The sequence below is a fragment of the Mchenga conophoros genome, linkage group LG7 (genome assembly GCF_057382185.1).
Source record: "Mchenga conophoros isolate Kocher_MC1m ecotype Shallow Benthic linkage group LG7, M_conophoros_male_GT1.1, whole genome shotgun sequence".
NCBI lineage: Eukaryota > Metazoa > Chordata > Actinopteri > Cichliformes > Cichlidae > Mchenga > Mchenga conophoros.
Window position 1 is genome coordinate 62,357,646 of NC_140532.1, and position 13,720 is coordinate 62,371,365.

At 41.4% G+C, this 13,720-nt stretch overlaps 1 protein-coding gene across 7 annotated transcripts in view; it reads left to right on the forward strand.

Annotated features, from left to right (window-relative positions):
• camk2b2 (calcium/calmodulin-dependent protein kinase (CaM kinase) II beta 2) overlaps nt 1-13,720 on the forward strand; it is a 67,626-nt gene that overhangs the window by 843 nt on the left and 53,063 nt on the right. For all 7 annotated transcript variants that reach the window (XM_085280666.1, XM_085280668.1, XM_085280667.1 and 4 more), the window contains exons 2-5: nt 9,162-9,256; nt 10,688-10,747; nt 12,621-12,675; nt 13,213-13,278. In XM_085280666.1, coding sequence (XP_085136792.1) covers nt 9,162-9,256; nt 10,688-10,747; nt 12,621-12,675; nt 13,213-13,278 — 276 coding nt within the window. The remainder of the gene's footprint in view (nt 1-9,161; nt 9,257-10,687; nt 10,748-12,620; nt 12,676-13,212; nt 13,279-13,720) is intronic.

Here is a 13,720-nt window from a genome sequence, read left to right on the forward strand (position 1 = left end):
CAAAGAATAATGCTGCTACTGCCCTTGATCTACTGCAAATCTAATGAGGTGTGTCTTGTGATTAATAAGGAAAAAAGATGAGGGAGTGAGGATGTGTGGCCCTTAATAGGATGCAGACAAATTGAAACTGAAGAGGCTATGGGTGCCCCAGTGGGTAGAGGCAAAGTGGACTCAATGTCTCTGTCAGGTTGTGCGTGGGTAGAAAGGATCTCTCTGCAATGTTTGCCTCACAGGAACATTTATTCAATAGCCAGGCACAGTGAGAAAAAAAGCTTATTGTGATTGCTGTGGTTGGTTACAGTATGAGCATTTTATGTTTATTTTAAGTTCAGTTGTTTTTTGGTGATCTTTTGTGTGTGTGTGTGTGTGTGTGTGCGTGAAGTGATAACTTAAAGACAATAGTCACACCAGCAGCAGCTGCCCTTGCTGATAATAGAGGCTTTATTTTGCTTGTGTTGTCATGTCTGCTGTGTTCCAGGTTTATGAATTTGGTTTTGAATGTGCGATGCAGATGTAAAAACAAGATTTGCTGATGAGTATTCCCTGACTCACACCAAGTGACCTTGGTCACCCAATCAACCCCAACTCTGGTATAAGTAAAGGTACTGCATTGAATACTCAATGACCAGACAAATATGTATTTAGAGTAAAAGTATTGAATGCAGTCAGTGACATAAGGCTTATTTCTAAGTAGCATATTGGATTAAAGCTAACAATGAATTTGATTTTCAGTGCTAATTATTTTTAGGTGTTTTGCAGTTAAGTACAGTTCTGATGTACTTAAATATTATCCAGCATTTCTTTTGAAGCCTTTAACAACTATAAAATATAACCATGGCTAAAATGTGATTTTGGAGGTTGGATAACCCTAAATTCAGACACAGGCACATTTGAACCCTTGGATATAATGCATTATTATGCTGTAATTAAAACTCACCAATGTTAGGACTATACGGTACAGTCACGAGTCATCCCTTATGTCTTTATATTTAGCTTGAAAGGAGCCAGCCTCGGAAGCACTAGTTCTCTACATATTTTGAAGCTCTTTCAGACTTTTTCTTTTGGACATTGGCTGCTTTTTTACCAAATTTTAGTTCAGTCCTTGTACCTGATCCTTTTCAGAAAATGATTCTTTTGTTTGTGAAACCACTTGACACTAATACATTATGAATTCAAGTATAAAAAGGCAGACAAGATTAACCAGAGTGTCATCTACATAACAGAAACTTAAACAAAGAACCAATTTTAAATGGAATCTTAGGCACTTTATTGCTAGGAGCCTGTTGCAAAAGTATAGTTCAAGTTTCTTTAGTTGAATCTGTGGAAAATATCACAGCAGAGTAAGTAGGTATGGAGTAAGAAAAGTGGCAGGCTTAAAAACACTACCTACAGCAGATGAACAGTGTCTGAAAATCATGTCCTTAAGAAATACAAAAACCAGCAATGACACATCAGACAGCTGTTACAGATTTGCCAGCTGCACGTCCATGATGCTAATCCCCCATTTCTCCACTTCCCAAAAAGTGCTATACTGGATTGAGATCTGGTGACTATGGAGATCATTTGAGTACAGTGAACTCATTGTTATCTTGAAGAAACCAGTTTGAGATGATTTGAACTTTGTGGGGAAGATAAATGAGGCTACAAAAGAGAGAGCATATTTCTGCCATATTGGCTTAAAATTCTTCTCCTCGCGTATGAGGTCTTGAATAATCAGGCTCCATCTTATCCAAATATAGCACATCCCCCAAAGACTGCTGGCTTACACATGGTTCCCAGGGTATTTAAAAGTAGAATGAGAGGCCTTGAGCTTTTAGGCCCTTCTTGTGTGGAACCAGTTCCCAGTTTGGATTTGGGAGACAGTTTTAAAATTAGACCTAAAACTTATTATAACTTATTAAAACTTATTTTTGATCAAATTTATAGTCAGGACTAGATCAGGTGACCCTGAATCCTCCCATACTTATGCATGAATAGGTCTAGGCTGCTGGACGCTTCCCATGATGCATTGAGGGTTTCTTGTTCACTCACTTTCTTCATTCACTGTGTGTTTACACACCACTCTGCATTTAGTCATTAGTTATTATTAATCTCTGCTCTATTAACCACTGTCACCAACCACTGTCACCAATTGTTTGGTCAAAGGGGGTCATCTGATTATTGAGGTTTTCCCTGTATTAGTGTAGGGTCTTTACCTCACATTATCAAGTGCCTTGAGATGACTGCTGCTGTGATTTGGTGGTATATAAATAAAGTTGAATTGAAAAAAGTGGTTCAGTAATACACTAATGCTTTAATAGTGTAAGAAATTTTTTAGCACTAATTAAATATTATTTCAATTTTTTATTTTTACTATAATTAAATTTTTACTTAAATTCATCTGATACATACAGTCTGTGATTCCATGTTTAACTTTAATTGTCAGGCCATTGTGATGCCCCTAATGTATATGCAGTAATTCAAAGAATTCCAAGCCAGTAACATTTACATTACTGTGTTTCTCAATGACTATCAAGTTCTTCTCCTGAAAAGCTGGTTTTGTTCTATGCCAAATGCATCTACTGTGGCCAAACAACCCAACATGAGTGACTATGAATGGCTAATTTTGCATATTTGTAGATTACAAGATGCCAATAATTTTTAGAGCTGCATTTATTGGAAATGGACTTTAGTTTTGGCAAATTAGCAGCTTGCTTCATGTGTAAACAAACTGTAGACTCCAGTATCCAAACACTGTAGAAATTAGCATTATTAATGACCAAAATTGTTAACCCCATGTCAGATTCTTGATTACCACATGGAATTTCCAGGAAGATTGCCATTATGTTATTATTATATGAAGGAATAGACTTACTACTAAAAGTTTTCTATCTGGCTATATGACATCCATTTTTATTATATGACAAAAGGGAAAAGATAGCAGATTAGGTAAGAGACCTTACACTCACATTAATCCAGGTTTTAGACCCAGATCCAGCACTCCAGCTGATTCCCACCTGCCCTGCAGATAACCTGTCATGTTTAAGCTCTGCTGCCTTTCCCACCAACCAGCGGGATGTCAGCAAGTGTCATGCTTAGTCACCCTGTCTCCCCATAATATATTCATGTTGGAGAGCTTGTGAGATGCATGGGCTCTGAGGGGAGTGTGAGTGTTTCATTGCATAACAATACTGAGGTGAGATAAAATTAGCTCTGAGAAATGACAGAGGAGGTTATTTCTGTTGGTCTCTATTGAGTTTGAAGAGCAAATGTGGCCCCCAAAAACTCTAAAATGCACACACTTAGGGTACTTCAAATTGATGGCTTTTCTTTCCTGTTTGATGCCGCTGAAATTACTGGAATTATTCAAGTTGTAAAGGAGACACGACTGTAAATAATAATAGAAACAAACCCAAAGTTATTGTGTATAAATGCTGTAACCACAAGATACACTGTTGTTCCATTTGGGAATATGTCTAGATTCTCAATGGTGTAGATCATGTTTTAGCTTCACTAAAAGGTGTTTTACGTCTAAAACAGTGGGTAGTACGGTTAGTAGCTCTGTGGGTGAGCAGACAACCATATGCTAGATGGTCAGAGAACAGTGGACGGGGTTCGAGTCTAACCTGTGGCCATTTGCACTTTGTCACTCCTTTCCTGTCAATCGTCAGCTTTGCCATCAAATGAAGGCTAATACAATCTTTAAAAACAAAGGGTTAACTTATGAGAAGGTAAAATGTCAAAAACAATGAGAAGTACATTTGCCTTCATTATACATTACAGTGGGGCAAAAAAGTATTTAGTCAGCCACCGATTGTGCAAGTTCCCCCACCTAAAATGATGACAGAGGTCAGTAATTTGCACCAGAGGTACACTTCAACTGTGAGAGACAGAATGTGAAAAAAAAATCCATGAATCCACATGGTAGGATTTGTAAAGAATTTATTCGTAAATCAGGGTGGAAAATAAGTATTTGGTCAATAACAAAAATACAACTCAATACTTTGTAACATAACCTTTGTTGGCAATAACAGAGGTCAAACGTTTACTATAGGTCTTTACCAGGTTTGCACACACAGTAGCTGGTATTTTGGCCCATTCCTCCATGCAGATCTTCTCGAGAGCAGTGATGTTTTGGGGCTGTCGCCGAGCAACACGGACTTTCAACTCCCGCCACAGATTTTCTATGGGGTTGAGGTCTGGAGACTGGCTAGGCCACTCCAGGACTTTCAAATGCTTCTTACGGAGCCACTCCTTTGTTGCCCGGGCGGTGTGTTTTGGATCATTGTCATGTTGGAAGACCCAGCCTCGTTTCATCTTCAAAGTTCTCACTGATGGAAGGAGGTTTTGGCTCAAAATCTCACGATACATGGCCCCATTCATTCTGTCCTTAACACGGATCAGTCGTCCTGTCCCCTTGGCAGAAAAACAGCCCCATAGCATGATGTTTCCACCCCCATGCTTCACAGTAGGTATGGTGTTCTTGGGATGCAACTCAGTATTCTTCTTCCTCCAAACACGACGAGTTGAGTTTATACCAAAAAGTTCTACTTTGGTTTCATCTGACCACATGACATTCTCCCAATCCTCTGCTGTATCATCCATGTGCTCTCTGGCAAACTTCAGACGGGCCTGGACATGCACTGGCTTCAGCAGCGGAACACGTCTGGCACTGAGGGATTTGATTCCCTGCCGTTGTAGTGTGTTACTGATGGTGACCTTTGTTACTTTGGTCCCAGCTCTCTGCAGGTCATTCACCAGGTCCCCCCGTGTGGTTCTGGGATCTTTGCTCACCGTTCTCATGATCATTTTGACCCCACGGGATGAGATCTTGCGTGGAGCCCCAGATGGAGGGAGATTATCAGTGGTCTTGTATGTCTTCCATTTTCTGATGATTGCTCCCACAGTTGATTTTTTCACACCAAGCTGCTTGCCTATTGTAGATTCACTCTTCCCAGTCTGGTGCAGGTCTACAATACTTTTCCTGGTGTCCTTCGAAAGCTCTTTGGTCTTGGCCATGGCGGAGTTTGGAGTCTGACTGTTTGAGGCTGTGGACAGGTGTCTTTTATACAGATGATGAGTTCAAACAGGTGCCATTCATACAGGTAACGAGTGGGGGACAGAAAAGCTTCTTACAGAAGACGTTACAGGTCTGTGAGAGCCAGAGATTTTCCTTGTTTGAGGTGACCAAATACTTATTTTCCACCCTGATTTACGAATAAATTCTTTACAAATCCTACCATGTGAATTCATGGATTTTTTTTCACATTCTGTCTCTCACAGTTGAAGTGTACCTCTGGTGCAAATTACTGACCTCTGTCATCATTTTAAGTGGGGGAACTTGCACAATCGGTGGCTGACTAAATACTTTTTTGCCCCACTGTATTTCCTTAGGGATTAATAAAGTATTCTGCTGAGCCCTTTTGGTCTGTCTGTCTGTCTGTTTGACAGTGCAGTGACAGACAGACAGACAGACAGACAATATAAGAGCCCTTACTTTTTAAGAGTTGTTGAGGCTAGGTTAAGAAGAGAGAGGTGACAATGAATGAGTAGCAGTATGAAGAAGTCTGAAGTGGCAGAGATGTGTGTGAGGATGGTGTAAGACATGTATGAGGACAGTGAGTGATCTTTGGAATATGTAGGTAGAAAAGAGCATGGAGAGGTGGAGATATGCACTGGAAAGAAGAGGAATGAAAGTCAATAGAATCAAAAAGGAATACAGGTGACAGGTAACAGTGAAGACGAAGATGTAGAGATAGTGAATGTAGATGGAAAAGAGGACCAAAGAGAATTATGAATGTGGAAGACATCCAGAAGGTAGATGTAACAGAAGAGAATGCAAGGACGAGTGGATGATGGCGGAAAATGATCTGCTGTGCTGACCATTAAAGGGAGTAGCCGAAAGAAGAAGAACACATTTTGAGTGTTGGTGCTGGAGTAGCACCAACACTGAAAAAGAAGCCTATCAATCCTGAACATAATGATATTTCATGCCAGTGTCATTGTAGTAGACCATATTAGAACTTGCCTTAATCAGCCAGGCTATCCTAAGCCTAGGCTTAATTTCCACACTGGATGTTATGTGATCTGATGATAGAATGTGTAAAGTATAAAAAACAGACACGTCTTCTGGGTCTGAAAAGTGAAGCCGGTGTGAAAATGTCATAAATCTCCATTGTTTCCAATGGCCAGCAGGGAAGGAGGCTCCTCTGTTTGCAAAAAGAACCTATGTTATATAGAAGTCTATGCGAAAACTGCTTACTATATTTAGGCCCTCACTAAACACTTACCTGATCAGTTTATGTTGTCAGTCACTATAAGTTAAAATATTTTTACAGCACTGTGCTCTTATTGTAATTTATTATGCTCCTGTTTAGCAAATAAAGCAATAAAGGAGAGTATACTTCAGAGAGGGCCTATGTTGTTATCCACAGTAGATACTAAATAATAGTACCGTGTCCCTTGGTTCCGCAGTCAGATCCATTACCTGCTAATTACAGAAAAATCTAAGTAATATAAATTTGAAGCACTTAATTGGGTAAGAGAGGAACTAATCTAGAATAGTTAAGAGAAAACATGAAATATACTCTTGGGGTGGCTGTAGCTCAGGTGGTAGAGGAGATCATCTACTGATCGGAAGGTTGGTGGTTTGATTCTTGGCTTCCCCTAGTCTGCATGCCAAATATCCTTGGGCAAGATACTAACCCCAAATTGCTCTCCGATGCATCCATCGGAGTGCGAATGCGTGTGAATGTTAGCTATAAAGCACTTTAAAAAAATGTGCTTGTGTGAATGGGTGAATGCACAAGTTGTGTAAAGCGCTTTGAGTGCTCAGATGAGTAGAAAAGCGCTTTATATAAGAACCAGTCCATTACTATACTCCCTGTGTGAGGAGATAGTGATGTTTTTAATGATTTGTGGTTGACCATTGACCAGGACACCCAACCGAATGTGATCAAAATATGAGACCTAAATAAAATTTAGGCTTGTGATTTTAATTTATTCTCTTCTCAACATATTCACAATTTGTTTTTGGAAAAGAATAGCCCCTGGTGTTGATGAGGTCCGCCCCGAGTTCCTGAAGGCTCTGGATGTTGTAGGGCTGCCCTGGTTGACACGCCTCTGCAATGTTGCGTGGAGATCAGGGGCAGTACCTGTGGACTGGTAGACCGGGGTGGTGGTCCCCATCTTTAAGAAAGGGGACCGGAGGGTGTGTTCCAACTACAGGGGGATCACACTCCTCAGCCTCCCTGGGAAAGTCTATGCCAGGGTGCTGGAAAGGAGAGTTCGTCCGTTAGTCGAACCTCGGATACAGGAGGAACAATGCGGTTTTCGTCCTGGTCGCGGAACACTGGACCAGCTCTTTATCCTCTCCAGGATACTTGAGGGTGCATGGGAGTTTGCCCAACCAGTCTACATGTGTTTTGTGGACTTGGAGAAGGCATTCGACCGTGTCCCTCGGGGTGTCCTGTGGGAGGTGTTGCGGGAATATGGGGTGTCTGGCCCATTGCTACGGGCCATTCGGTCCCTATACAACCGTTGCAAGAGCTTGGTTCGCATTGCCGGCAATAAGTCGGACTCGTTCCCGGTGGGTGATGGGCTCCGCCAGGGCTGCCCTTTGTCTCCGGTTCTGTTCATAATTTTTATGGACAGGATTTCTAGGCGCAGCCAAGTGGCGGAGGGCTTTCGCTTTGGTGGCCTCAGAATCTCATCTCTGATTTTTGCAGATGATGTGGTTCTGTTGGCTTCATCGGGTGAAGGCCTCCAGCTCGCACTGGAACGGTTCGCAGCCGAGTGTGAAGCAGCGGGAATGAGGATCAGCACCTCCAAATCTGAGGCCATGGTTCTCAGCCGGAAAAGGGTGGAGTGCCCACTCCGGGTCGGGGATGAGTTCCTGCCCCAAGTGGAGGAGTTCAAGTATCTCGGGGTCTTGTTCGCGAGTGATGGGAGAAGGGAGCCGGAGATCGACAGACGGATTGGGGCTGCAGCTGCAGTAATGCGGACGCTGCACCGGTCCGTCGTGGTGAAGAGGGAGCTGAGTGTAAAAGCGAAGCTCTCAATTTACCGGTCGATCTACGTCCCTACCCTCACCTATGGCCACGAGCTGTGGGTAGTGACCGAAAGAACGAGATCGTGGATACAAGTGGCAGAAATGAGCTTCCTCCGAAGGGTGGCTGGCCTCTCCCTTAGAGATAGGGTGAGAAGTTCGGCCATCCGGGAGGGGCTCAGAGTAGAGCAGCTGCTGCTCCACATCGAAAGGAGCCAGCTGAGGTGGTTCGGGCATCTGACAAGGATGCCCCCTGGGCGCCTCTTGGGTGAGGTGTTCCAGGCATGTCCCACCGGGAGGAGGCCCCGGGGCAGACCCAGGACACGCTGGAGAGATTATATCTCTCGGCTGGCCTGGGAACGCCTTGGTATTCCCCCGGATAAGCTGGAGGAGGTGGCTGGGGAGAGGGAGGTCTGGGCCTCTTTGCTTAGGCTGCTGCCCCCGCAACCTGGCCCCGGATAAAGCGGATGAAGATGGATGGATGGATGGATGGAATAGATAAACAAATAGAGCTGCAACAAAGGCTACATTGTATAGGGTTTGATTGTATAACTAATTTCACTCTATCTAATAGATACATTTCTTGGATTAAAAAAGTGCTTAAACTAATCTGACATCAAATTAAAATTAGTAATTAAAAGTGAGTTACTACTGCAGGAAAAGGCATCTTTGCACTGTTTCTCTTGGACACAACGTTTATGTCTTAAATAATGCTTTTATGTGGCTGTGGTTGGATTTAGGAATAGGTTAGGTAATAGTGCTCACTGAGATACATGGTTATGTCGGAAATGATGGGTGGTTTGTATGCTTGCCTAACAGCAAGAATGTCCAGGATTCAAATCTACCATCTGAGGCCTTTCTGTAAGTTTGCACGTCCTTCCTGTGTCTGCATGGATTTTCTGGTTTCTTCATACAGTACAAAGACATGGCATCAGGTTAACACAGCTGTGATTGATTTTCTACCTTTCTGCTTCAGTACCTAAAACCTTTGGATAATACTCTGTATTAGATTAGACAGAAAAGAGTCCAGAATGACAGTGGGGTCAGCTGGACAGCTATGATGTCCCTATTGATGCTGACCAAGCTTATACAGCAGCCTCTCACCCCCTGTTTCCTGTCTTTTTTTTTTCCCCAGGGGGGCCTTTTCAGTGGTGCGTCGCTGTGTCAAACTTTGTACAGGCCAAGAGTATGCAGCCAAAATCATCAATACCAAAAAGCTCTCGGCCAGAGGTGAGAGTGAAAAACAAAGCAATCAAATACTCTCTGCATTTTCAGGAATTTGAAGAAGCAGAGACATCATGTCATCATCATGTGTATGTCCCAGATTTGAAAGGCTCACATTAGCATATTTTAGCGCTTGTTTGATTCCAGAGTGTGAAGCCTTCACGTCTGTTTCTCGGAGAGAGGCAGATGATAGGCTCAGTCATAATCCACAGCACGAGAACTAATCTGTGCTTTGAAAATCATTTCCCCAAAAAATACTTACAAGGAGAGTCCAACTATGAGACAGCTGCATTATGTTTTTTTTTTTTTTACTTTTCCCAACATAACACTGACAAAAAAGGAAAGACAATACAAAACACCTCTGAAAGCAGCTAAAAATACAGTGGTGTTATTGCTGTTCAGAAATTAGCTCATCGGTGGGACTGTGGGAGTGTCAGCCTCACACAACCTTTATTAAAAATACAACCAGTTCTGTCTCAGGTTCAGGAATGTTTCCGCTGAAATTGTTTGTTCCTCTGTGTGCAGAACTGATACAGATGCTTGTGTCTGAACTGTAGGGCAACACTAGCTGCCTACAGCACAGAGACTTACTTGGATCTCTTACACTAACCTCCAAGCAAAACATTCAGTTGAACCAAAGCTCTTCTTGTTTCCTTCTCTACTTTCCTTGGTTACTTTTTTCACCTTTTGGTCATTTCCTTACCTGTATTTTTTCTCCTCTATTTTATCCCTTGTTATGCCTGTCTTGGTTTTTTCTTGTCTACCTATTTTTATTTTCTATTCTTTCTGCAGTGTCATTCCTGATATGTTTCTCCTGTAGTCTCTTTCCTCTGATGTTGTTTTTCTGCTTTTGCTGCTGGTTCTTCCTTCTTTTCTGTCTACTTCTCTCTTCACCATTCCTCTTCCTTTCCCTTTTTCCTCTTTTCTTTCTTCCCTTGTATCTTCTGTCTTTTCTGTCCCTGTTTTTTCCTCTCCTTTGCACTGATGTTTTCTTCACTTCTATAATTGTTTAACTCGACTTTTCTCTCTTGTTTCCCCTTCTATCACTTCTCTTGTTTTACTTCTTGCTTTTTCTTGTCATATCACATCCTCTCCAGTTGTTTTTGGTATCGTTTTCTTTTTCTGCCTTGTTTTTTGTCCTCTCCTTTCCTATTTTCTCCCTGTTTTCTTTTTGTTTTTCATTCCATGTTTCCTCTCTTCTCATTTTTCCCCTCCTTTTCTTTCTTGTGTGCTTACTTTCTTGTTTTCGCACCCCATTCTGTTCCCCATTCTTCATTTCTCAACGCGTTTTATTTACTTTATTTTCTTGTTTCATTTACTGTCATATCATCCCCCTTTTTCTCCTGTTTCTTCTCCTTGCCATTCGTTTTGACCACAGTGGCGTTTTCTTGCTTTGCTTGTTTTGTCGCAAACTAACATAGCATTACTTCCTTGTAGACCATCAGAAACTGGAGCGGGAAGCCAGGATCTGCAGATTGCTAAAGCATCCCAACATTGGTGAGACTTTTTTTCAGATTTCTGTTTATTACATTTTTAAAGATAACTCATCCAAGTGACTTCTTTAGTCTCAGCTGACTGCACGTTCCCCCAACCTTATAAACAGTACAATAACGGAAACCACCCTGGTGAATGAACAATGGGCTGTGAGGTCAGTTCCTTGATTATTAATATGCAAATTCTAATGAGAACTTAAGGTTGGGGAAACCTGCAGTCAGCTGAGACTGAAGAAGTCACTTGGATGAGTGACGAAACATTTCTCCCATTGAAAACACAGGTGTCTGAGGTGGAGTTGGGGAGGAGGTGGGTTGCACGAACGAAAGTCTGAAAGGAGGATAGACGAAGAGCACAGATTCAAATCATGCGAAGCGGAGGCTGATTGGCTCAAAGAAGGCAGATGAGAAAATAATTGGGCAAGAGTGAGAGTCTGAATAATACAAAGACAGGAGAGTATGTAAAATGCACGGAATTGAGCATAAGTAGTTTGTAGACAGCAGGCAAGAATATTATTGGACAGAGTAATGATATCAGAATTGAGTTTAACAGTGTGGGGAAATGAGATAAGAGATTACAGATCTTCCTCACTGAATTTACGCATAAGCTTCATTGGAACTGAGCAATACTTATGAATTTAGTTTTGCTTTTCTTATTTCTATTGTACAGCTGTCTATTTTGTATATGTATCTGACAACATCATGTTAGTGGGCGTGATGAGGCTTAATCAGAATGTGTTAATGTAAGCCCTTTGCATTAGCAATCTTACTGAGTTAGCTAAACTATTGAATTATATATACAGTCATACTAAGTTGTTCTTTGTTAATATTAATTGTTTAACATCTGTGACCCTGAGTGAAGTGAGTTGTGGGGTTGATGACTATCATCAGAAAAATCAGAAGAGTGCACAATGATCCTCTTAACAATGCACAAAGAAAGACGTGCAATGTGAACTTCAAAGTCTTTGCACTGAAGTTTTGCAAGACAAACAGTAATGCTGTGTATGTTTCTAAAAATTAAAAAAACAAACAAACCATACAGGGAAATGCTGACATAAAATGGGGCATTTTTAACTCATTAAGTTATATTAAACTAATTCTTTTGTTAGAGGTGAACTAAAAATATTTCAACTCTCTTTAATGTATTTCAGATTTTTATTTAGACTATTTAAACACTGAAAATATTTCACTTTTAAATCTGTCAGCTTAAGATTTTTATTGATAAGCCATCATAAATGGGAAATAGGCTTTAGTGAATTGCTTAATGGAGAAATTGTCAATAATGAATGCATGAAAGGCCCCAATGTTTAACTTTTTATATTTAAAATGTAACTTCACAAACTTCTGGTTGGGATCTCATTTCTATACACTGGCTATACAGACATTAATTGTGATAAAAAAAATAAAGCAGGGTGTGCTTTAGGGTGTGGTTGCCTTGTGATGGACAAGATGCTGCCATATGGCTTTAACACTATGCAAGAGAAATGATACATCATTTGAAAGATAAACCTATAACACTCCAAAAGACACTCTAAATCTGCATCTCATTTTATATTGGCCTAAATTAACAGCCTAATTCATATCAGTGAATAAGCAATGTCCTTTGCTACCCAGAGTAGCACTAGTGTTGACTGATCAGCTGATCAGCTGTTTAGCAATATGAAATATCAGTTCTTGTGGAAAAATATTCGTCAGTTAAAAAAATAGAAATAGAAAAAGCTAAAGCAATATCTATTGTTTGTTCTTACCAGTATGTCTTAAATATATGGGCTCATTTGGTCTATAATAGTGCCGAAAGGCCTTAATAAATGTGCTTTATAGCAGCCTGAATAAAAAAATGTCCTAAAACAGACCTAATTAGTCTGATATCCCTCTTGCAGTTCGTCTTCATGACAGTATCTCTGAGGAAGGCTTCCACTATCTCCTCTTTGACCTGTGAGTTGCTTCCTTTCTTTTTTACTTCTCCTGTTTTTCTCCTTCCATCCTCTACTTCTTTTTTCCCTTCTCCCCTCCCTTGTCCTCTGCCTCCTCTTTCCTCTCCAATGGTGCTTCATTTTCCACTCCCTTCCTTCAGTCCTTATGGCATCTGTCTCCTCAGTGATGCCACTGCTTTACATGATTTCTTTCTTTATACCTGCATCTCTTCATTCCTTCTTCTCTTCTTCTTTTTTCTCTTCTGTCTCCATCCCCCTTCTTGGTTCCAAGGCAGTTCCCCCATTGCATAACAGCACCCCCACCCCCTTCCTTGCGGCTCCCGCTTTAGTGCACACACAGATAGATCTACACTCCCCCGCACTGGAGCCAGTCTCCATGGCAACACAGTCAGAGTGAATCCTGCAACCGGGGTTTCCCCCTAATGAGGACATCCCCCTCCTGCATGTGTGTGTGTGTGTGTATACATTTGTGCTGTCTGAGTAAAGAATAAAAATTTATATAATTTGCCATTTTAACCTCCATCTTTCTATTTCTCAGAGTGACAGGAGGGGAGCTGTTTGAGGATATTGTGGCTCGAGAATACTACAGTGAAGCAGATGCAAGGTAAACCCCTGGTGAATATTATCTTTGACCCCTTTTTCTTCATCTTTTCTTCATCCTCTGCCTATGTCAGTCCTCCAGCCTCTGCAGTCCTCCAGCAGCAACTTGGAGAGTTGTGTTCCTCTCATTAGCACGCAGATAATTTTGACACATTGTTTTTTCTTTTTTTCTTTTTTTTTGGCAGAACAGGCTGTGGCTCTGACGGATTATACCTCTGCGCAATTTTCTGTGCACTGAATTGCAAATTGAGGGCGAGGAGCTTTCTCCAGAGTCCAAATTTACAGACAGATTGAAACATACAAGAAAACTGTACAGAAGGCACACATGCCCATGCCATAACCCCCTTAGGAGGCAGACTTAAATCAATTTGACTGCGGAGGCGGTTTGTGAAGGCGTGAGAGAGAAGAGAAGAAGGGGACAGAAATGTTAAAGGGAGGATGGGAAG